The 25,247-nt window shown below is 43.2% G+C and overlaps 2 protein-coding genes and 1 pseudogene across 3 annotated transcripts; 1 reads left to right on the forward strand and 2 right to left on the reverse strand.

The window, feature by feature from the left end:
* Positions 1 to 18,806, reverse strand: LOC115193694 (protein ecdysoneless homolog; annotated as a pseudogene).
* LOC115193692 (protein FAM149B1-like) lies at positions 7,625 to 15,498 on the forward strand. Of its 2 annotated transcripts, XM_029752602.1 has the most exons (16): positions 7,625 to 8,277; positions 8,686 to 8,799; positions 9,047 to 9,194; positions 9,810 to 9,952; positions 10,359 to 10,520; positions 10,740 to 10,898; positions 11,128 to 11,309; positions 11,446 to 11,588; positions 11,977 to 12,045; positions 12,486 to 12,598; positions 12,783 to 13,013; positions 13,396 to 13,519; positions 13,631 to 13,756; positions 13,905 to 13,986; positions 14,079 to 14,228; positions 14,425 to 15,498. In XM_029752602.1, exons 1-16 carry the CDS (start codon positions 8,231 to 8,233, stop codon positions 14,505 to 14,507), a joined length of 2,076 nt encoding a protein of 691 aa, XP_029608462.1. In that variant the 5' UTR covers positions 7,625 to 8,230; the 3' UTR covers positions 14,508 to 15,498. The 2 variants fall into 2 exon arrangements, with proteins under 2 accessions (XP_029608462.1, XP_029608464.1); XM_029752604.1 differs by lacking the exon at positions 11,977 to 12,045 and having other exon boundaries at positions 7,627 to 8,277.
* LOC115193693 (dnaJ homolog subfamily C member 9) lies at positions 18,306 to 23,646 on the reverse strand. Its single transcript, XM_029752605.1, has 6 exons — positions 23,579 to 23,646; positions 19,897 to 20,083; positions 19,679 to 19,819; positions 19,126 to 19,380; positions 18,936 to 19,022; positions 18,306 to 18,842 (listed from the first exon to the last, which is right to left on the reverse strand). The coding sequence occupies exons 2-6, from the start codon at positions 20,068 to 20,070 to the stop codon at positions 18,717 to 18,719; spliced, it is 783 nt and encodes a 260-aa protein (XP_029608465.1). The 5' UTR covers positions 20,071 to 20,083; positions 23,579 to 23,646; the 3' UTR covers positions 18,306 to 18,716.
* Between the last annotated feature and the right edge of the window lie 1,601 nt (positions 23,647 to 25,247).

The raw sequence follows: 25,247 nt of genomic DNA on the forward strand, positions 1-25,247 counted from the left end.
TTTTGTCCCAACAAATAATGGCTTTATTATTTGACTAAGTAATGATTTAAGTGCTGTACAAAAAAAACACATTTGAAACTACATGTTATATTTAGGACATTCAGATTAAAATATCCAACAGGGATGAAAGTGCCTCTACGTTAGGATCACAACATTTTAGGGTTAGTTACCTTTTAGATCCTGCATTCAGAATCAGAATTGCAAACATGATCCAGTTGTCAAACCACTGTCCTGATGTACATTACTGATTCTGGTGTGGTCCATGGTGTACTCTGTGTGAGCAAAAAGTAGGCCAGTGTTTCTAGGCTGCGCAGACAGTAAGAACTAGGTGTTGGGTGATTTTATTTGCTAAGGCATAATGAGCGGTCAGAGTTAATCATGAATGGTCAGAGTTGGAGGGCAGGTGTTCAGCATGAATGGTCAGAGTTGGAGGGCAGGTGTTCATCGTGAGCGGTCAGTATTGGGTGGCAGGTGTTAGACATGAACGGTCAGTATTGGGTAGCAGATGCCCAGACTCTGCAGAAGGTTAGAGGCCGGCCTGGCCAGCCCAGCCTGGGAGCTCAGAGACTCCAGGAGGTTAGTGACCAGATTAAAGTCTATGTCCAGGGGCTGGATCTCCTCCTCATCCTCACCCAGCAGACCCTCTCCGCTGGGGGAACAAGGGCAGCCATTGGCTGCTGGGCCTGCTTTATTGGTGTCCTGCTGGAATCATAGAATTGTATTGTTATTTTACATATTTATATGCAATTAATGCAATTTATGCATCCCTAATCCTTCCTCTTTCCAAAGAACACTTTACAGAATTTGCACACTGCAACAAGAAGTGGTAAATATCGATCACATCTTACCTGCTGGTTGAAGCTGTCCCATGCTGGTGCCCATAAACTCATGGTCCATCTCATCCATGTACTTCCTAAGACCTTCTGAAGCCTCTGCCCCTTCATCCCCTCACAGTCCAGTAGGACCATCCACGGCCTCATCCTCATCATCTGAATCCAACTCCTCATCCTTAGCCCCTGAGATATTTACATAGGACATAGGTAAAAAGTACACTGACCACCTGTGACATACGGCCTTCATATAGCACTTACTACTAGCAACTACTTACCCAGTAGTCTGTCCAGTGCACTGGCCATAGAGTCTGGATCAAACCCGAAAGGCTCATTTGAATGGGACCTGTAACATAAACAAAGGCAAATTACATTGATACCCGTTAAAGTCAGCCAGCCAGCAGCTAGCATACGTTAGCATTCTACACAATATTATCTCATAGCAGTTAGCATACCGATACAGGGCTAAGTAGAACAGTGTGGACAGACAGTCCGTCAGTCTCACTAGGGTAGTTGGGCCCCCTCATATGAAGACATGGCGTTGATGAAGTTCTTTATGCTTTGGGTCACAGCCACCAGGCTGTAGCTGCCCCCCTCCTACTCACCACCCCTTCATCTGTTCGGTGTGGATGGGCTTGAGCTGCCCACCCCCACTCCTCCCCTCCTCTCCCCTCCAGCTCCTGGGCTGAAATATCCAGCCAACTCTCACCTGGAGATGGGGGAGACATGAGAAAATCAGTGTTTCAATCAACCTTGATAAGCTCATTCTAGCTCATCTTTATGGAAACCGCTTATTTAACCAGTTTACGATATGGGTATGTTCAGTAAAGGCTGAACCCTTCCTCTAAAAATCAGCAGGCCTTATGCCCATGTGGTTTTATCTGACACGAAAGCCAGCAGACTACTTTGTGGTGTGAACATATCAGCGCGGTAAGTGTCATATAATAACAGGGACTTTACTCAATACACCGGAGCTGGTACTAGACTGAGTGACTGCTGTACTGAAGTAATAGGAGGTGTTTTACCCACTGTCCTCTGGGGGTAGATGGGCCTCGCGTTTCCTCAGTTCTTCCACGTTGCAGGGATCCCAGCTCTGTAGCAGCTGAAGGATCTCCTCACCTGGGGCCCTGCCACTGGAGTTACACACACACATATGCAGGCACACATGTAGACAAACAGACACCAGTGTTCCTACAGTCAAGCAAAGAGCACCCACCTGTGTGTTGGGGTGACTGACTGCTTGAAGAAGTTCTCTGCTGAGGTCATCAGTTCTCTGTAATGTGCAGAGTCCTGCAGCTCCCCCTGACACAGACAACAACCACAATAACGCTACATTTAAATATATATATATATATTTCACCTTTATTTAACCAGGTAGGCAAGTTGAGAACAAGTTCTCATTTACAATTGCGACTTGGCCAAGATAAAGCAAAGCAGTTCGACACATACAACAACACAGAGTTACACATGGAGTAAAACAAACATACAGTCAATAATACAGCAGAAAAATAAGTCTATATACAATGTGAGCAAATGAGGTGAGATAAGGGAGGTAAAGGCAAAAAAAGGCCATGGTGGCGAAGTAAATACAATATAGCAAGTCAAACACTGGAATGGTAGATTTGTAGTGGAAGAAAGCGCAAAGTAGAAATAGAAATAATAGGGTGCAAAGGAGCAAAATAAATAAATAAATACAGTAGGGGAAGAGGTAGTTGCTTAGGCTAAATTATAGATGGGCTATGTACAGGTGCAGTGATCTGTGAGCTGCTCTGACAGCTGGTGCTTAAAGCTAGTGAGGGAGATAAGTGTTGTCAGTTTCAGAGATTTTTGTAGTTCGTTCCAGTCATTGGCAGCAGAGAACTGGAAGGAGAGACGGCCAAAGGGGGAATTGGCTCTGGGGGTGACCAGAGAGATATACCTGCTGGAGCGCGTGCTACAGGTGGGTGCTGCTATGGTGACCAGTGAGCTGAGATAAGGCGGGGCTTTACCTAGCAGAGACTTGAATATGACTTGGAGCCAGTGGGTTTGGTGATGAGTATGAAGCGAGGGCCAGCCAACGATGGCATACAGGTCGCAGTGGTGGGTAGTATATGGGGCTTTGGTGACAAAACGGATGGCACTGTGATAGACTGCATCCAGTTTATTGAGTAGGGTATTGGAGGCTATTTTGTAAATGACATCGCCGAAGTCGGGGATCGGTAGGATAGTCAGTTTTACGAGGGTATGTTTGGCAGCATGAGTGAAGGATGCTTTGTTGCGAAATAGGAAGCCAATTCTAGATTTAACTTTGGATTGGAGATGTTTAATGTGGGTCAGGAAGGAGAGTCAGAACCATCCAGAGTAGTGATGCTGGACGGGCGGGCAGGTGCAGGCAGCGATCGGTTGAAGAGCATGCATTTAGTTTTACTTGTATTTAAGAGCAGTTGGAGGCCACGGAAGGAGAGTTGTGTGGCATTGAAGCTCGTCTGGAGGGTTGTTAACACAGTGTCCAAAGAAGGGCCAGAAGTATACAGAATGGTATCGTCTGCGTGGTGGATCAGAGACTCACCAGCAGCAAGAGCGACATCATTGATGTATACAGAGAAGAGAGTTGGCCCAAGAATTGAACCTTGTGGCACCCCCATAAAGGCTGTCAGAGGCCCGGACAACAGGCCATCCGATTTGACACATTGAACTCTATCAGAGAAGTAGTTGGAGAACAAGGCGAGGCAATCATTTGAGAAACCAAGGCTATTGAGTCTGCCGATGAGGATGTGGTGATTGACAGAGTCGAAAGCCTTGGCCAGGTCAATGAATACGGCAGCACAGTATTGTTTCTTATCGATGGTAGTTACGATATCGTTTAGGACCTTGAGCATGGCTGAGGTGCACCCATGACCAGCTCTGAAACCAGATTGCATAGCGGAGAAGGTGCGGTGGGATTCGAAATGGTCGGTAATCCGTTTGTTGACTTGGCTTTCGAAGACTTTAGAAAGGCAGGGTAGGATAGATATAGGTCTGTAGCAGTTTGGGTCAAGTGTGTGTCCCCCTTTGAAGAGGGGGATGACTGCAGCTGCTTTCCAATCTTTGTGAATCTTAGACGACACGAAAGAGAGGTTGAACAGGCAAGTAATAGGGTTTGCAAAAATTTCGGCAGACAATTTTAGAAAGAAAGGGTCCAGATTGTCTAGCCCGGCTGATTTGTAAGGGTCCAGATTTTGCAGCTCTTTCAGAACATCAGCTGACTGGATTTGGGAGAAGGAGAAATGGGGAAGGCTTGGGCGAGTAGCTGTGGGGGGTGCAGTGCTGTTGACCGCGGTAGGGGTAGCCAGGTGGAAAGCAAGGCCAGCCGTAGAAAAATGCTTATTGAAATTCTCAATTATAGTGGATTTATCGGTGGTGACAGAGTTTCCTATCCTCAGTGCAGTGGGAAGCTGGGAGGTGTTCTTATTTTCCATGGACTTTAGTGTCCCAGAACTTTTTTCAGTTTGTGTTGCAGGAAGCAAATTTCAGCTTAAAAAAGCTAGCCTTGGCTTTTCTAACTGCCTGTGTATATTGGTTTCTGACTTCCCTGAAAAGTTGCATATCACGGGGGCTGTTCGATGCTAATGCAGAACGCCACAGGATGTTTTTGCGTCTGTTAAGGGCAGTCAGGTCTGGAGAGAACCACACGTGGTGTGAGAAGGCACTATATTGGTCTCTTGAGGTGAGATGATCGAAATGCGGGCTAGAAAGAAAACAGCCAAAGGCCTGGCCCTAATCATAAGGTTCAAATCTACCCTCAAACAGAAACCTTACAATCACTTCAACACTTCATAGTGTTGTTTCTGCTGCGTCACTCACCCCTCCAGTCTTTTCCCCAGAGCAGTGCGGATCTTGGGGCTGGCCAGACAGGCCTGTGTGTGGGACGAGAGCAGGACCAGAGCCTGGTTCACGCTGGGCACTACGTTCATGGGCAGTCCAACTCCACTAGAGTGGGAGGTCAGGGCAGGATGTAAAGCTCACCCCTGTGGAGGAACACCTAGCAGACCAGAACCAGGGGGAGAGACACAGATGGACAGAATGATATAGGCCTACAGAGACAACAAACAAAAGGGATAGTCAGCTATGTGAATAGATGTACAGACAGAGTGATAAACAATTTGTAGTCATCATCACACATAGCCCAATAATGGAGCCTAATGTTACTCCTTATAGTCCAAGGACCTTACATGTTCTGTTTAGAGGAGAATTGGCTCTGGCAGCCCAAACATTCCATGTAAACGTGAATCGATTGTCAATTGCGGTACATTTCTAGAAACATAAAGCCATCTACTATCATATCACATAAAAATTATTTCACAAATGTAAAATACATACTGTCGTACACTGTTTTAAACACAGTTGCAGCCGACAGTATTTTTCAGTGAAAACACGTTTATGGTGTCCGTCTTCCATTTACGCACAGGTGTTCAGAGACACAGATAGCTAATTAGCACAGGTAGTCGACTGTCTTCTGTTTTACGTAAACAACTGCTGTAACATGGAACTATGGCCATGTGGGAACCCTAACCCTATAAAGGTGTAGAAATGTTCAGTTTGTTTCCAAAACATCAACAACAAACTAACATGGTCCAAGCACACCAAGACAGTTGTGAAGAGGGCACGACAAAACCTATTCCCCCTCAGGAGATTTGGCATGGCTCATATCTTCAAAATAATTTACAGCTGCACCATCGAGAGCATCACTGCCTGATATGGCAACTGTTCGGCCTCCGACTGCAAGGCACTACAAAAGGTAGTGTGTACGGCCCAGTACATCAACGGGGCCAAGCTTCCTGCCATCCAGGACCTCTATACCAGGCGGTGTCAGAGGAAGGCCCTAAAAATCATCAAATACTCCAGCCACACCAGTCATAGACTGTTCTCTCTGCTACCGCACGGCAAGCGGTACCGGAGAGCCAAGTCTAGGTCCAATAGGCTTCTAACAGCTTCTACCCCAAGCCATAAGACTCCTGCTACTACGCTCTGTTATAATCTATGCATAGCCACTTTAACAACCCTACCTGCATGTACATAATTATCTCAATTACCTCAACACCGGTGCCCCTGCACATTGACACATTTACTCTGTACCGGTACCGCCTGTATATAGCCCCGCTATTGTTATTTACTGCTGCTCTTTAATTATTCGTTTTTAAAAAAAAAAATTATCTCTTACTTTTTTTTTAGGTATTTTCTTAAAACTGCATCGTTGGTTAAGGGCTTGTAAGTAAGCATTTCACTGTAAGGACTACATCTGTTGTATTTGGCGCATGTGACATATACAATTTAATTTGATGTGAAAATAGTCCCGCATGCGTGTTAACTTTTAGTGCAAGTGTCAGGGCTCTTAGCACAACTCCCTGGACAGAAAATACTATCGTAAATTGCCGCTAAATCCCACGTAGACATCTTACTCTGTTTCCACTGCTCTCTGGGTTCAACCACTTGGGAAGATAGTCTGCTGCTTCGATCAGAAGGACCTCCCCATCATTGTCCTCTAACCTCCAAGTTAAAGTAAATATCACTGGGAAGTTGAAACTAACTGGAAGTAATACAGAGCTTTGCAGACCATGTGCTCCACTCTACCTGGCAGCAAGTTCTGGGAAGACTTGTGTGATCTGAAGCAGGAGGTATAAGATGAACCACACATCCTCCACACTGTCCCTAAACACAGTGCTGCCTCCATTGTGTGTAGGAACTCCCCCTGCAGGTACAATTAAGACATGATCACCATTCATTCAGTCAAAGCATCAAAATGATTTGTATAACAAATCCTTCAATCCTCAATATAACAAATCCTTCAATCCTCAAAGGACATTTGTATCCAGGTCAGAACCAGTACTGTACCTTTCTCAGTGTGGTACTTGAGGTTGAATGGCTGCTGTTGCCAGATATACTGCACAAGGAGAGGGGCAACCTTGGCCAAAATCTCCTCCACTAGCTGTTGCAGACATAGATCATCAGACTGAGAGGTTAGGCTGAACCAAGAAGAGATAGTACTGGACCATGTCCTCTTGCATGACTGTTCTCCTAAGTGGGTCCATAGTGGGGGTGGCTTGATGAACCTATGATATGAGCAATAACAAGATAAGTTATGTTCCTTTGCTTTGTTATCAGCAGAGACTTTTGTAGGTCAGGTCATACGTCATCCCTATAATGACATTTGAATCATAACTGAATTATAGGGTACAAGCTCAGCTTCCAAACTGTTCAGACAGGCAGCTTGTCTTTTATCGATAACCGTATTGTTTAACTATATGTAACTGCCATTGATCACATGATATCTTGATCTATAAGTCTTCAATGATAGGCCTACTCTTTTAAACTGAACATTACATGACATTTGCAAACGAAGTCATGTCAATAAAATGAAGCTAGCATCCTAACTAGTCAGTGTCTTTACCAGCTAATCGCATGATCAATTAACGTTAACTTAGTCACAGTTCTGAGAGAGGTCTTACCTTGCCTTGTTTATTATGTATATGTTTTAACGTTAATCTTCAAGAAGGAATCCCATAAAAATAAAATGAGTTGTCAAATTCTGTCATTCTCATGCCGTTAGAGGCACTGTTTTTTCCCCTACCATTAATAGATCTCGGTTATAATACTACCTTTTTTGTAATTGGTTCCTATATGACACACATTTATCGCAGAAATAATAATATACTTCGATTAAATTTTGCTTCAAAATTACGATACACAAAAAATATAATGAATCAATAGAAAAGTTGTACCATTTACATAAAATGTGGAATTACAATTGTTTTGAATTCTATGCTAGACAAAGTTCCCAGGTGAGACGGACATAATTTTGTAGCGCAGTAGGAACATCGCACAGAACACAGGAAGTTGTAGTCTTTTATATTTTTGCAAAAGGTCATTTTAGAGGAGATCAAAATACATTTCCCGTGAAGTATAGGGGTAAGAAAGTTAGGTATCCATGACAGCCTTGTTATTGTTGTTGTGGCGCTAATTCTCTCTTGTCGTGAGGGATGCTGTAGTTAATGGCTATATTGTTTATTTTACTGGCGCTGCCTGAAACATAACCTACATTACCATAATACTTCTAGGCCGCGTTTTATTTGAAGTAATCCATTGCATTGTATATCAATAGGCCACTTCGTGCACAAAGGCGCGGTTTGGTTCTCCCTCTCAGTTGTTAGCGTATCTAGTGGCTAGATTCCTAGCTAATGTTTGTTAAAGTTAGCAAGTTCCACATCAAAGACAACGACGCTAGCTAGCTAGGTAACTTGCTAGGGTGTACAAGTGTTATTGAACCGCGGGCGGCTGAAAATGACAAACCTCTGCCAAAAGAGCAAGTGGGGCCATGAATCAGAGGGAAGCACGGTGAGAGAGGGTACTCGGAGTGGCATGAGGCGATAAAAACGGAGAAAAGGATGATTTCGCGATACACCAGGCGGCCGGTAACGCACAGTCTTGAGATGTAAGTAATGGTTGTTAGCTAGTGGACAAGCTTGTAATTATTTGTTAACTGTAATTTCTGTCATTCGAGATTGAAATATGGTTAGATTGTTGGTTAGCTAATTATCGGGTGACAACGTAAAGGAGAATGTCGTAATCATGTCACATGTGACAGCCCATCTGATAAACCAAGCCAAGGTCAGTTGCCTCCATTACACAAATGGATGCAATAGGATGATGTTGTTCAATGCTGTAAACTGATGACGTAAGGGTCCCACTCCTACCTCACATTTCACTCCTTGCTTGTTTGGGATCAATGTCTTTTTACAACAATAAATATCAACCCACCAAAGTATTACAATGAAAGATATATCTATCAATGCTATTGCTTATTCATGTTTTATTCAGCTATATTTTCCCTTCTCTGCAGTCGTGGCTTATCCCGAAGCCACCTTGACCATCACCCTCTCCCAGAGGAGGTAGACGATGACTTCCTCCCCCAGCACCTCCATGACCTTCAGGAAGCTGTCTCCACTTACAACAGGTATGACCTGTTTCGATGAACCGGACAGGTGAAACCATGTACACTTGTAGGGAGCAGTCATATTGCTTTCACAGATCCTGTTTAGATGTGTGAAGGCAAGGGACAAAATAGAGGGAGGTAGCCAGTTACATAATCTGAACAGCACAGTAATATACCTCACTGCTCTAAATTATTCCCTGGTACACTCAACAACACACAACACTGTAACGCACAGCAACATGTAAACAAAGTCTGTCCTCTTTTGCAGCTCGGAGACGACGTCTGCAGCCTCTAACCGGTCAGACTCTCCAACGGTCACCACTGGAAACACAACGAGGGCCTGGTCTGGGATCCACAGCTACACAGGGACAGGCATCTCTACAGAGAGGAGCTCTGTCTTCTCCTGGGGCTATGATGTGAGTCTCACCTCACCTTCTCAGCTGGCTGACAGAATCTTTCAGTTCAAATTCCCTATGTTCTGAGTATTTTGAAGTGCATATATAGCTAGGCATAGCCATGCTGAATGCTACAACACTCTTGTATGCAGATTACCATTGAATTAGTGTAATCATGTTTGTATTGTAATGATGACAATCTTCTCTGTCTGCAGAGGTCATTTCCCTCATGGTTTCGCTTCGTTGTGATGCTGAGATTTCTAGAACTTGCATTCAGAAACAAAACAAAAAACGGATTTATTTACACAGCCATGTCCTCAGAATGCCTCATAGAACTCATACCCCTACAGTCCTAAGTTACGAACTTAATATTGTACAGTACACACAAACACTCGCCTGTGCACGCACACACAGTCTCTGAAATATACATGCAAATGGTACTACTTTCTCCAGCACAATCACTCACACACAGTCACCTGGGAGCCATGTAGCCTGCTGTGAAATGAACAGCGCTCAGCGACGTGCTGCTAATAATTGATAAGTAGCTTGAAAAGCAATGACCTTCTGTCATAGTGTGCCTCTCTGTCGGGGCTCCTCTCACTCTCTATTTTTCCCTTCCCTCTCTCCATCCCTCAGGAGTTTGACAAGGCGGCGTCGCGACAGGTGCAGCAGATGTTTGAGGAGATTGATGAGGAGCTTTACGAGGGGCGGGGTGGGGCGCATCTACTGGGGCTGCAAGATGAGTGTCATCAGTGGGCATTCAGGTTCCCTCACTTACGGTGGGTCCTCACCCTACACCCCCTCATCTCTCACTTCTCATACACTGTCACACATTACTGCCACTCTAGCCTGTCTCCTTCCACTCCTCACCTGTAAATGTATCACTGAAGGTCATTTGGCTGCTGTATAGTGATACTTCTTAAAAAGAGCAGTCTAACTTAAAGGTACCTAAGATAAATCTTATTTAGATTTGTTTGCAAACCCGAAAAGGAACTACTTACCACATAATGATCGGCCCAAAGCCATTGGGCCCCTGTACACAATGAGAGAATGTGTCATAGACCATTGGCTCAGCATTACAAAATTAAATTGTTAATGAAATAAATTCATTTTCCTGTCGGTTGGATTCATTGAAGTTCTAATCACCGTTTCACCTCCTATCCACCCTACTATGTGAACCCACAGGATTCTGGGTAGTCAGCTGGTGTGTCCCAGTGACGAGGGCTTTCAGTGGTACGCCAGCTCAGGGAAGGGGACCGGGACACCCGCCAGCACCACTGCAGCTGGACAGAAGGACAGCAGTAGTAGCAAGCCCCAGGATAAGGACAAGCCTGGCCCCAGCGCAGAGTGAGCACTGGCTACTGATGCTGTTAACCCATCAATTATAGATTACCGTTAGCTTTGTGGTTTTGTGACCTACATACTGTGTGGCTTGTCAAACAGCAAGTGAACTAAGTAACACAAGGCATACTGGCACTGGCTAGTCTACTTTGGCTAGCTAAAAAGTTTGGACTGATGCTGTTGAGAAACCGATGTCAGTGTGAATCATGTTGTTTGTGTGTCCAGTCTGTGTGTGCAGGGGAGAAGGGCTTTGCTGTCCAGGCCCTGTGTGGCAGTTGACCACCCCCCTGGTACTCCCAGTGGATCCAGAGGTCATGACAGGCCCAAGGTGATCGAGGCTGAAGGCCTGATGGAGGAGTACCTGGCCTTTGACAGCAGGGACCTGTGAGTCACCACCCAGCTCTCCTATGTAGGACCCTTTAACTATAGGGGCATTTCAAATACTTTAAAGTATGGTGCCCTTGATTGAGCTTGAAGCCTACTTTTAGGATTATCCCAAGGGTTCCACTGTACCAAGTAACCTAAAACAAAGCTTAGTATTTGAAAGGCTTTGACATTATTTTGCCAAAGGTCTGTTGTGTTGATGGTTTAATCTGTGGTTTGACTTTTACAGGGATGATGAGTGGGAGCGGGGGTGGGTGGGGGCTGGTCGGCGGCGGTACTGCCTGCCTCCTGTGTCTCCCTATCGCTGTCGCAGACAGGCGGCCCTGGACTTGCTCTTTGACGACGTGTGGCGAGAGCTGGTTGGCTGGATGGAGGAGCTGGTCCGCAGGCATTGGGAGGGCTATGTCTCAGGTAGAACCACAGGGCTATGTCTCAAGTAGGACCACAGGGCTATGTCTTATAGGCACTTTTGACTTGTCATTAACTTTTAAACCAACAAATCCATCATTGCCAAATCAACAGTTTTCTGCCCCCTTCTTATTGACAGATGATGAGAAGACTGCAGTGAACTTCAGCCCATCACAGTCTGATGCTGAGAATCCTTTCCTGCTTCTGTCCACACTTCCCACCCTTCTCCCCAGGCTAGGCCAGAGCAGGGTGCCCCAGCTAACAGGCAGCCTGCAACCCCAGGTCAGTGCCCTGAGAGGGTTGAAGGACCACCTCCTCGGAGAGTGGAACATCCTACTCCTAGGATGTAGGTTTTATGTCAATAAGAAATGTTAATAAGCACTGTGATTGAACTCCATAATAATCTTCAGATGACTTTGAGAGTTTAGGACAAATTCGGAAAACTGAAAACAGTCACACTGATGCTGAATTGTTTTCCCCTGCTGTCCGTAGTTCTTCTCACTCTTGAAGGCTATCAATTCATTAACTTTCATCCTTTTTTCTTTCCTTCCTTCTTTTGTCCCCTACTCTGTCTTGTTCCTTGGTCTGTTTCAAACCAACAACCTTGTATCTGTCCACCATACTCTCTCCTTTTCTCTCTCTCATTTGGTCATCCGTTTTTCCCCCAAAGACCACAAAATCAAGGGTCTCAAAGCACAAGTCCAGACGGAAATCCAAAAAGCAGAAAAAGCCATCCACTGTATGTAACTCTCACCCAGAGCCAAAATGGCGGCGATCGACGCCATCCACAGCGGCATGTTATTATTCACTCCTAGACTGAATGTGCTTGTGGCTGTTGAATAACACAAACCATACCACTTTTAGTCACTTTCATACTTCTTAACCAACTGTTGAGTATTTTCTTTACACATGTCCCTCTTATTTAATTCAATAATGACCATTTTGGAATGCTTTTATTTGCTTACCGCTTTAATTTGCTATTTTGTCTAATCGTCTGTTTGGTCTCAAGTGGGTGGTGGTATGTCATCTCCACTTGGTTGCATGTAGAAAATCCAAGTTGGAGCTGACTGTGGTGACGTGCAAGTATCCGTAGTGATGATGTGGCTGTAGTTTTTTTAGGTGAATGACCACTTTTGCCTAGTCTAACTGTATCTTCATCTGCCTCCCTCCCTCCTACAGTCCAGTCGGGTACCAGTAGGGGCAGCGGTGACGCATCACAACCTCAACGACCTCATAGTGATCCACGGCATCCCCCTGCAGCAGAGGAACCTGGGCGTGATGGAGAGAGCCCAGTATGGAGACTGATCATGCTGATACTATAACGATCTTTATTAGTAGAGTGTAGCATAAGGAGTTAACTGTAGCCGTGAACCACTCACCTCTTATCAATAAGAGAGCAAGAGATGGTTATTAGCTATGGATATGTAGGTTTGTGCATGTGTTACTTTGAGTAAAGTTTCACTGCTTCCTTCTCAGGGACCCTGAGGAGAGGGTGGTGGTGACCCATCGGCCAGGGTCCAGCGTGATCCCGTCCAGCAAGCCCCGTCCTCGCCGGGCGCTAGAGCAGAGCTCCTCCTCCCTGTCCCGTCCGCCCCAGTCGGCGCTACGCCGTAACGCCCCCCCACGCACCCTTCTGCCCTTGGTTCCCTGCCTGACACAGTTCAGCGCCGCCGGCTCCATGGAGGAGGTCATCCGTGGGACACGCCTGTGAGTTAACTTAAATGGGGTTACCCATTCTCCATCTGGTCCCTGTCCTCTTCCATGTACACCCCCTCCCTCCTCACTCCCGTCTTATTTATTGCTCTGAAGCTGGAGAACCGTCTGTGCAGAGAGATTACTTTGAAAGCTGTTTGCCGTTTAACTCTTGCCTTGTGGCGTTCTGTTCAGCAGAAGGGAAGTGGAAGAGATGTGAGGCGTTGTGTGTATGATTAAGAACCAACGGGTGGACTTTTAATGAACTCTGAGTTAAAGAATATCTGTGTGAAGCATACAGTATAATTTGCCCTCATGTGGAATGATTTCAGTCTGCTCCATGTTAAAGGGACTTGTGTAACTTTATGGAAAGTGAACAGGGTGTTACTCTCTCCAGACCCACAGCCAGTGACCGCCAGGCCTCGCCTCTGATACCTCTGAGCAGGAACACACTCCTTCCCCCCATCGGCACAGGAGAAGCTGAGCCCACGCACTCTGGACAGCACTTCAGACCTACTCAGGTATTGGACGAGTAGAACTCTGCATACTAGTTGTACATCTTGCACTGACTTGACAACACTTAATACTATCACCTGCTAATAACACAACACTATTTTATTTTGTTTGTGTAGCGGCACAGAGGCTTGTCCAGTCGTGCCCACAGTGCTGTTACAGATGAAGCTGGTAGTTTGCTTCCTCGGGATCGGCTTCATCAATTGGACGTATTCTCCCGTCCCAACACCACCCACACCTACAGGGTATGGCTATAGTCACACACGGTAAAAGTTATTATACCACTACAGAACAATTTAGGCATATTTTGTAGGTTCATATTGTAATGGATGAATATGGAATATGTTTGCCTGCGTCCCAGTCAGTGAGATTTATCTCTGGGTTCTGTTGCAGTCGGACACCCCTTACCGCCGCTCCTTCACGGTGCTGGACAACATTGGACAGGGGCGTCCTGGCAGAGAATCTTTGGGTACAGGTGGGTACCTCGTTTTACATTGAATACTGTACACAATTTCTACGCATTAATTTTTGTGGCTGACTCATTGAGTCTGTCTGGTACACTGGCAGACTCTTTGGGCATCGGAGTGATGGGCATCAGTCTGGGCATCAGTCTGGGCATCAGCAGCTCCTCTTTCCTGGACTCCTTCATCCACCACCCTCTGGGCCACTCCCCCATCAAGGATGAGGAGGAGCCTGACACACAAGCCCCTGCCCCAGGTCAGTAGGAGCCATCTGTGGTCCTCCTCATTTATAAAACATGTCGCTGGGTTGCGTTCTGTAATTATGTTTGAGAGAGTTTGGTTGTAGCCTCTGGTTATCTAACGAGGAAAGTCATTATTTTCAGACAGATGATTTGAATATTAACTATGAATGCTCATTAACACTGGTCTGTCCTGCTCTCCCCTCTTCTCAGCTGTATTGGTGCCTGTGTCAGTCCCAGCACGCTCCTACAGCCGGGGGGGCTTCACATCCCGCAGTAGCAGACTTGGGTTGTAGCCCCTTCAACCGGTTGTCACTAGTTAACACAGCCACAAAGTCACAATTATCATTAAACCCCACCCATTTATACAATTTCTCTTCTTACAATCTGATTTTAAACCTAACCACACTGCTAACTGTATGTCTAACTTTAAAGTAAAAAATAGAAAGCTATACATTTTTTGCCAATTCGGACTTTGGCTGTGGAATTTGGTTTTGTGGCTGTGTTATCAACCTCGGCCACCTCCACCAACCACACACCTCAGCACTGCAGGATGCAAGGCCCTGCTGCCACTCCCAACGGGGCCTTCAAACAACACTTTATACAACAAGGAACATTTTTACATTGTACTGTTTGGTGATTTTATTTGATCCTTTTTTGTTTTTCTAGAGCCCTATTTTTGTATGTTGGAACTCTGCTTACCTGGCTGCCAAAGACAGTAACCCGTCTCATTAAACCTACCTATCTGTATGTATGTTGGTATATACTGTATGTTGGGATGGATATGTCAATGTATATTGTTGACGTTCTCTGATCTGTATACTCTTAAATGATTCTATGCAGGGAATGAGTCGTTCTACGAAAATGGTGGCTTTTTGACCAGCCATAAAAAAATATTTTTACAAATTAGTCAGATAATAGTTAATGCCGTAACAATGTTAATGAAAATAAATGACAGCTTATTATATATTTTTTTCACTATATTACATTAAAATGCTTGTGTTGCCTTTGTCACTGGTGTTCCCTATATTTTAATGACAATTAAGGCTTTCCAGAATGTAATTTGAGTATTTACTTTGCATATATAATTCAAGACAAAAAGGTTAATGATATAGAAGAAAATGTTTTTTTTTTTTATATTAACAACACCAGTGACAAATCTTCAGACTGTTCTAATAAAAACAGCAGGAACAGTAACCAGTGAAAAAATATAGAATATCTAAGATGGTGGCCACAGTAGCTCAAACCACACTTCTTAAATTGTGAATAAATTACTTAATCATGTGATTTAATCAAATTTCCTTTTCCCCATACTATAAACTGTGTAACACCAGCGACCGATCTTAAAGCGTCGCATGAAATTACCAAATGAATCATCAAATTGCTAACATGAAGAGACTGCAGACTCACCATGTGCTTTTCAAAATAGCTCCAATGAACATTTGACCCAGGAAGAAGATCACAAGGATGTTGCTTTTTAAAATGTTATTTAATGGCGTTACACCAGTGACATGAAATTGAGGGACAGCTATTCCTTGTAAATTAGTTATATTTAGTTGATATTAGTTTAAGTATGCACTAAATAACTAATACTTTCTAATGTATGACATTTAGAGTGGGAGAAAAATATATTTTCTACAAAATATATACAGTTAAAGTCAGAAGTTTACATACACTTAGGTGTATGTAAACTTCAACAATTGTTTACAGACAGATTATTTCACTGTATCACAATTCCAGTGGGTCAGAAGTTTACATACACTAAGTTGACTGTGCCGTTAAACAGCTTGGAAAATTCCAGAAAATTATGTCATGGCTTTAGAAGCTTCTGATAGGCTAATTGACATCATTTGAGTCAATTGGAGGTATATCTGTGGATGTATTTCAAGGCCTACCTTCAAACTCAGTGCCTCTTTGCGTGACATCATGGGAAAATCAAAAGAAATCAGCAAAGATCTCCAATTTAAAAAAATAATAATAATTTGACCTCCACAAGTCTGGTTCATCCTTGGGAGCAATTTCCAAACGCCTGAAGGTACCACGTTCATCTGTACAAACAATAGTAAGCAAGTATAAACACCATGGGACCACGCAGCCGTCATACCGCTAAGGAAGGAGACGCATTCTGTCTCCTAGAGATGAGCGTACTTTGGTGCAAAAAGTGCAAATCAATCCCAGAACAACAGCAAAGGACCTTGTGAAGATGCTGGAGGAAACAGGTACAAAAGTATCGATATCCACAGTAAAACAAGTCCTATATCGACATAACCTGAAAGGCCGCTCAGCAAGGAAGAAGCCACTGCTCCAAAACTGCCATAAAAAAGCCAGACTACGGTTTGCAACTGCACATGAGGACAAAGATCGTACTTTTTGGGAAATGTCCTCTGGTCTGATGAAACAAAAATAGAACTGTTTGGCCTTAATGACCATTGTTATGTTTGGAGGAAAAAGGGGGAGGCTTGCAAGCTGAAGAACACCATCCCAACCTTGAAGCACGGGGGTGGCAGCATCATGTTGTGGGGGTGCTTTGCTGCAGGAGGGACTGGTGCACTTCACAAAATAGATGGCATCATGAAGGAGGAAAATTATGTGGATATATTGAAGCAACATCTCAAGACATCAGTCAGGAAGTTAAAGATTGGTTGCAAATGGGTCTTCCAAATGGACAATGACCCCAAGCATACTTCCAAAGTTGTGGGAAAATGGCTTAATGACCACAAAGTCAAGGTATTGGAGTAGCCATCACAAAGCCCCGACCTCAATCCTATAAAACATTTCTGGGCAGAAAAAGCGTGTGCGAGCAAGGAGGCCTAAAAACCTGACTCAGCTACACCAGCTCTGCCTGGAGGAATGGGCCAAAATTCACCCAACTTATTGTGGGAAGCTTGTGGAAGGCTTCCTGAAACGTTTCTCTCAACTATTATTCTGACATTTCACATTGTTAAAATAAAGTGGTGATCCTAACTGACCTAAGACAGAGAATTCTTACTAGGATGAAATTTCAGGAATTGTGAAATACTGAGTTTAAATGTATTTGGCTAAGGTGTATGTAAACTTTGACTTCAACTGTATATATAGTGCATTTGGAAAGTATTCATACCCCTTCCCTTTTTCCACATTTTGTTACGTTATAGATTAATCTTGATGAAACCAAGATTGAACTCTGGCCAGAATGCCAAGTGTCACATCTGGAAGAAACGTGGCACCATCCCTACAGTGAAGCATGGTGGTGGCAGCATCATGCTGTGGGGATGTTTTCCAGTGTCAGGGACTGGGAGACTAGTCAGGATAAAGGGAAAGATGAACAGAGCAAAGTACAGAGAGATCCTTGATGAAAACCTGTTCCAGAGTGCTCAGGACCTCAGACTGGGGCAAAGCATCACCTTCCAACAGGACAACGACCCTAAGCACACAGCCAAGACAATGGGAGAGTAGCTTCCGGACAAGGCTCTGAATGTCCTTGAGTGGCCCAGCCAGAGCCCGGACTTGAACCCAATCGAACATCTCTGGAGAGACCTGAAAATAGCTGTGCAGCGACGATCCCTATCCAACCTGACAGAGCTTGAGGATCTGCAGAGAAGAATGGGAGATACTCCCCAAATACAGGTGTGCTAAGCTTGTAGCGTCATACCCAAGAAGACTCGAGGCTGTAATCGCTGCCAAAGGTGCTTCAACAAGGTACTGAGTAAAGGGTCTGAATACTTATGTAAATATGATAGTTCATTTTAAATACATTTGCAAAAATGTCTAAAAACCTGTTTTTGCTTTGTCATTATGGGGTATTGTGTGTAGATTGAGGAAAAACATGTTTTTTAATATATTTTTTAGAATAAGGCTGTAAAGTAATACTGTGGGGGGGGGGAAATCAAGGGGTCTGAATACTTTCCGAACGCACTATATATATATAAATAGTTTGCAATATCTGTTTTACATGTTTAATTAACAAAACACTTAAAACGTGTCATTATCTAACGTAAGTGTTTTTCCTGGTGGTTAAGGCAGGGGACAGGAAAGACAATTTTCGTAGGATGACCCGAATGGCAAGTCCAACTATACAGGGAGAAACAAAAGCCTTTTGAACACTGACATGCTTCGACTGGCTGCTTTGTACTTTTATAAGGACATTACTTTTATTTTCCCCATGTAAAAAAGACAAGCACAAAACTTTGGGGTTTCACATAGCATACCTTAACAGGAAGAGACAAGACAAGCCTTAGAGACGCCAACTAAAAGGTAGGTATCAGATGTTTTCCTTAAAACCTTAATGTGATGAGAGCTTAGTGTAAGCCACAGGAGACTTTCGAGGGAATAGAGGGGCTGTTTAAGTACTGGGACATTTCACCTCACTGCAGTAGAAGCCATATTCTACTTTCAGCAGAGGTGCTACCGAAGCTTAGATCAGTAATATAATTTGTATAGTAATACATGATAGATGTGTGACTAAGGGGCATGCGGGTGTCAAGTTTTGATAAAAATGTAACCTTAACTTCTACCTTGTCTTAACTTCAAGGGTTTGAAGTCTTCACTTTTTTCCCTTTCCCTCCTGCTTTGGCTTTTCCTCCCTTGGAGTATTTGGCTTCCAGGTCAGACAGGAAAGAGTTCAAATTCTGCTCTCTGGACTTCTGCTTTTGCTGTTAACAAGACAAAAATAAACCCCATTAATGCCTTACCTGAACCCCTAAAACAGTCACCAGTTAAGATCTTGGTTGTGTGATTCAACTTACCTTTAACATCATTACAAGACTGTCATCAGCATCATTGAGTCCCATCTCTCTCTGCATCTCCTCAGCTTCTTGTCTTTCTTCATCAGCCTGGAAGGAAATAACAACAAAGTATTCTCACAAATGTGAACTAAAAAAAATTACCAACAGAGGAAGTGAGTGTGTACAAGTATTTGTATAAAGCACACTGTACCTTCTGTCTGCGTGTTTTCTTTTTCCTGGTGCTCTCCTGGGTGAATGCAGGGTAGGCCGTGAGCTCCCCTGCCTGGATGGCTGTCTGTATAAGGGCTGTGATCCTGGGCTCGTCCTCCTGAGAGCAGCACAGGGCTGAGGCCATGATGGCGTCCATGTCCCCCTGGTGCTGCAGGTAAATCTGCATCACATCCTGCCTCTCCTCCTCCGTGCCTTTGTACTTCCTCTCAAACTCCTGGATGTCCTTCAATGTGATCTAATGAAGGAGAGATGGTTGTTAGAACAAATTCTAATTGTGACATTATACTGGGTGTTTGTTATTTGCTTCCAGGTGGATAAAGAAAGTCAAGAAGCTGGGGAGATACAGAGGAAGATGGTACTGGATGATGCTGATGACAGTCTTGTAATGATTAAGATACATTACTCAAAATTACACACGTCTAGTGACTATTTTATGGCTAAGGTATGAAAAAGAAAAGTTCTCTCAGGAGAGCCTAAAAAGTAAATACGGTGAAGATGTTAATCAGCTTTAGATAGTTATATAGTTAGGCTACCTTAGGGAACAGCAACCTCCAGTACTCCTCCCAGCATTGGTCCTGCTGCAGTGAGTCAGATTCCTCAGCCACAAGTCCCTGCTCATCATACACTGCCCTCTGCTCCTTGTCACTCAACACAGCATATAACTTCCCAAGCACCTGAAAGAAAGGGGCTAGGTAAATACAGTTAAATACAACTCAGATTTGAGTAGGTGTTTTAGTTGACACTTTCCCACCTGAAATTTTTCTGTTGCCTGCAGGTCTTCGGGAGCACGATCTGGGTGAACCCTGAGCGACACCTTGTAGTAGCTGTGTCGGATCTCTGAGTCTGTCGCTTCCTTGGAGACGCCCAGCACCCCATAGAGGCTTGAGGTGTTGAACAGTGCTTGACACTGGTCGAGAAGCCCCATCCCTATCTGTCAACTTTAGGTTAAAAGGGAAATCTGCGATTGAAACTATGAAATGACACATATCGAATCATCTAGTAACCAAAAAAGTGTTCAACAAATCTAAATATATTTAATCTTTCAGATTCTTCAAAGTAGCCACCCTTTGCCTTGATGACAGCTTTGCACATTCTTGGCATTCGCTCAACGAGCTTCATGAGATAGTCACCTAGAATGCATTTCAATTAACAGGTATGCCTTCTTAAAAGTTAATTTGTGGAATTTCTTTCCTTTGCGTTTGAGACAAATCAGTTGTCTTGTGACAAGGTAGGCGGGTATACAGAAGATAGCCCTATTTGGTAAAAGACCAAGTCCATTTTATGGCGTGAACAGCTCAAATAAGCAAAGAGAAATGACATTCCATCATTACTTTAAGACATGAAGGTCAGCCAATGCAGAACATTTCAAGAACATTGAAAATGTATTCAAGTGAGGTCGCAAAAACTATCAAGTGCTATGATGAAACTGGCTCTCATGAGGACCGCCACAGGAAAGGAAGACCCAGAGTTACCTCTGCTGCAGAGGATAAGTTCATTAGAGTTACCAGCTTCAGAAATTGCAGCCCAAATAAATGCTTCACAGAGTTCAAATAACAGACACATCTCAACATCAGCTGTTCAGAAGAGACTGCGTGAATCAGGCCTTCGTGGTCGAATTTCTGCAGAGAAACCACTACTAAAGGTCACCAATAAAAAGAAGAGACTTGCCTGGCCTCCACAATCACCCGACCTCAAAACAATTGAGATGGTTTGGGATGAGGTGGACCTCAAAGTGAAGGAAAAGCAGCTAACAAGTGCTCAGCATATGTGGGAACTCCTTCAAGACTGTTGGAAAAGCATTCCAGGTGAAGCTGGTTGAGAGAATGCCAAGATTGTGCAAAACTGTCATCAAGGCAAGGGTGGCTACTTTGTTTAACACTTGTTTGGTTACTACATGATTCCATCTTTAAAAAAATATATATTTCACCTTTCTTTAACCAGGTAGGCCAGTTGAGAACAAGTTCTCATTTACAACTGTGACCTGGCCAAGATAAAGCAGTGTGACAAAAACAACAACACAGAGTTACATATGGGATAAACAAACGTCCAGTCAATAACACAATAGAAAAATCTATGTACACTGTGTGCAAATGTAGTAAGATTAGGGAGGTAAGGAAATAAATAGGCAATAGAGGCGAAATAATAACAATTTAGCATTAACACTAGAGTGATAGATGTGCAGATGATGATGTGCAAGTAGAGATACTGGGGTGCAAAATAGTAAAAAAAAAGATTTAAAAAAAAAAGTGTTGATGTCTTCACTATTATCCTACAATGTAGAAAATAGTTCAAAATAAAGAAAAACTTGAATGAGTAGGTGTGTCCAAACTTTTGACTGGTACTGTATATACAGTTGAAGTCGTAAGTTTACATTCACTTAGGTTGGAGTCATTAAAATGTGTTTTCAACCACTCCCCAAATTTTTTGTTAACAAACTATAGTTTTGGCAAGTCGGTTAGGACATCTACTTTGTGCATGTCACAAGTAATTTTTCCAACAATTGTTTACAGACAGATTATTTCACTTATAATTCACTGTATCACAATTCCAGTAGGTCAGAAGTTTACATACACTAAGTTGACTGTGCCTTTAAACAGCTTGGAAAATTCCAGAAAATGATGTCATGGCTTTAGAAGCTTCTGATAGGCTAATTGACATCATTTGAGTCAATTGGAGGTGTACCTGTGGATGTATTTCAAGGCCTACCTTCAAACTCAGTGCCTCTTTGCTTGACATCATGGGAAAATCAAAAGAAATCAGCCAAGACCTCAGAAAAACAATTGTAGACCTTCACAAGTCTGGTTCATCCTTGGGAGCAATTTCCAAATGCCTGAAAGAACCACGTTCATCTGTACAAACAACAGCAAGCAAGTATAAACACCATGGGACCACGCAGCCGTCATACTGCTCAGGAAGGAGACGCGTTCTGTCTCCTAGAGATGAACGTACTTGGGTGCGAAAAGTGCAAATCAATCCCAGAACAACAGCAAAGGACCTTGTGAAGATGCTGGAGGAAACAGGTACAAAAGTATCGATATCCACAGTAAAACAAGTCCTATATCGACATAACCTGAAAGGCTGCTCAGCAAGGAAGAAGCCACTGCTCCAAAACCACCATAAAAAAGCCAGACTACGGTTTGCAACTGCACATGGGGACAAAGATTGTACTTTTTGGAGAAATGTCCTCTAGTCTGATGAAACAAAAATAGAACTGTTTGGCCTTAATGACCATTGTTATGTTTGGAGGAAAAAGGGGGAGGCTTACAAGCCGAAGAACACCATCCCAACCTTGAAGCACGGGGGTGGCAGCATCATGTTGTGGGGGTGATTTGCTGCAGGAGGGACTGGTGCACTTCACAAAATAGATGGCATCATGAGGGAGGAAAATTATGTGGATATATTGAAGCAACATCTCAAGACAATTGAAGTTAAAGCTTGGTCGCAAATGGGTCTTCCAAATGGACAATGACCCCAAGCATACTTCCAAAGTTGTGGCAAAATGGCTTAAGGACAACAAAGTCAAGGTATTGGAGTGGCCATCACAAAGCCCTGACCTCAATCCTATAGATAATGTGTGGGAAAAGGGTGTGCGAGCAAGGAGGCCTACAAACCTGTCTCAGTTACACCAGCTCTGTCAGGAGGAATGGGCCAAAATTCACCCAAATTATTGTGGGAAGCTTGTGGAAGGCTACCCAAAACGTTTGACCCAAGTTAAACAATTTAAAGGCAATGCTACCAAATACTAATTGAGTGTATGTAAACTTCTGACCCACTGGCAATATGATGAAATAAATAAAAGCTGAAATAAATCACTCTACTATTATTCTGACATTTCACATTCTTAAAATAAAGTGGTGATCCTAACTGACCTAAAACAGGGAATTTCTACTAGGATTAGATGTCAGGAATTGTGAAAAACTGGGTTTAAATGTATTTGGCTAAGATGTAAACTTCCGACTTCAACTGTATATATATAACACTAAAGGCTGGAGAAATGTAACCACATAACGTTATAGCCAATGATTTTTGAAGAATATAACTTATAAATCAATCATGAGCTTAGTTCAACTGCTATACACCGTCAGAATCCAAAATACAATATTGTTTTACTCCATTGTTTGTAAACAATTACATTTTAGGCTAACACTGTATAGCCTCAAAACATGATTAACACTGCAATTGTATTCCCATGGATGTTCAGTCCTTGTAGCTACTGTATGTATGCATAGCTAGTTTTGACCATGAATTTTGAGTGGTTCGCTTACGTACATGACTACATTGCTCAGCCCTCTTGTTTACCAAAACAGTGAAATGTCACCCCTTTGTTTTTTAATGCAGTGCAGAAAGCCCCTGTAAATTATTTCAAAACAATTATTGTCTGCATACTTTATTCATAGCGTTATTTGTAATAGCGTTTTAAAACATCTACCTACCTTGAAATCTACTTTATCAAAATGGTGGATATCTGGATGAAAGCTTCACTTGCTTTGTTTACAAAATTTGGCGCGCTGTGCTGTCAACGGAGTGTACGTAGCGTCAACGCACCTCTCTTGGTCACGTTTTTCAGCGTACGTTACATTTGTGTGGCTTTCACGAGTTACCACAGCCACAAAGTCTATCGTAAAAATAATGAAAAACGTGCTTAATATGTCATAATTTATGGTTGGTGTTAGGCATACAGTTAGCAGTGTGGTGAAGGTTAGGTTTCAAATATCATTTTAAGAAGATACATTTAAAAATGGGCGGGGTAACTAGTGACGACCCATTTGTGTCAATCATTTTAGGCACAGGTTGATGAACACCCATTCTGTCTGTTGAAGCAGGTACAGTGATTTAACGAGTGGAACGATGGTCGGGCACAGCATCACAGTGCTAGCTGTGCCACTAGAGATTCTGGATTCGTGTGAGTCCAAGCTCTGTCGTATAAACGCCGTTTCGGTCTTAAAGCACGTGGTCAAAACGCGATTGGTGCGGCTGGCTTCCGGGTTAAGCGGGCATGGTGTCAAGCAGTGCGGCTTGGTTATGTTGTGTTTCGGAGGACGCACGGCTTTCCCGAGGCCGTACGGGGGTGGCAGCGATGAGACAAAACTGTAACTGCCAATTGGATACCACGAAATTTGGGAGAAAAAGTAGTAAAAAAAAACAGCGACTTAAAGAGCGACTTCGCCTACAAAACTTCTCGTTCTGAAAATGGCCTATGTGGAATCGATATGAGTCAGAAACATTTATTTTAGTGTCAAAGTTGACTACAAAGTGTAAATAGGTAAATGTTGGTCATAAAGTCATTCTTGTCCAAAACTGAGATTGATAGGAATAAAAAAAAAATGTAACTGAATGAAGGATATCCTAACAGTTTTCCTTGGTCCCAAGTAATCACCAATTCGGAGTAACTGCAGGCGATGTCATTGTAAAGCCCATGGTCAATTTTGTTTGATATTTGTCGGTGTTATCCGGGATCCTTGGGACATACCTACCCTAAATCCTAACCACCCCTTACCATTTTAAATTTCAACTTCAATTGGGTAGGGACGTTCCCCCCCCCCCAAGTACCCATGGACCATTCAATATCCCTATAGGGCTAGTTAGGGACCATAAGTAAGTTATATAATGTACATGGGACAATATTTTAAAAAGGTCAAGTGCACCAAATTTCAATGACCTAAAAACATCAAACCAGAAATTCATATATGAATTTAAATAATTTAATTAGACAACTAAAAGTTGTGCAACATTAAAATATTGTCCCATTTACATTGTGCAATTTATTGACAGTCCCTAACTATCCCCAGAGATAGGCTATCCAAAGTCCAAACAACTTTGCCACTATCGCACACCAGCCGGATGAAGCTAATTGGCAATATAATTTGGCTACCTGTTCCCACCTTCAAACACACACAAGAGACACCCACATCAAACCACACCCAAAAACCAACTCAAGTTTGAATTCAGTCATGGCCGCTAGCATTTCTTAATGAGGTCAAATCAGGAAGTGCAGTGATCTCTCAATCATTATTGCCTCTATATCAATAATATTGTCATTGAAAGTATTTTAAATCATGTTCTTTAGATTTGAGATATTTTTTATGATACATTTATGATCTT

The sequence above is a fragment of the Salmo trutta genome, chromosome 5, assembly GCF_901001165.1.
Source record: "Salmo trutta chromosome 5, fSalTru1.1, whole genome shotgun sequence".
NCBI classification, from domain to species: domain Eukaryota; kingdom Metazoa; phylum Chordata; class Actinopteri; order Salmoniformes; family Salmonidae; genus Salmo; species Salmo trutta.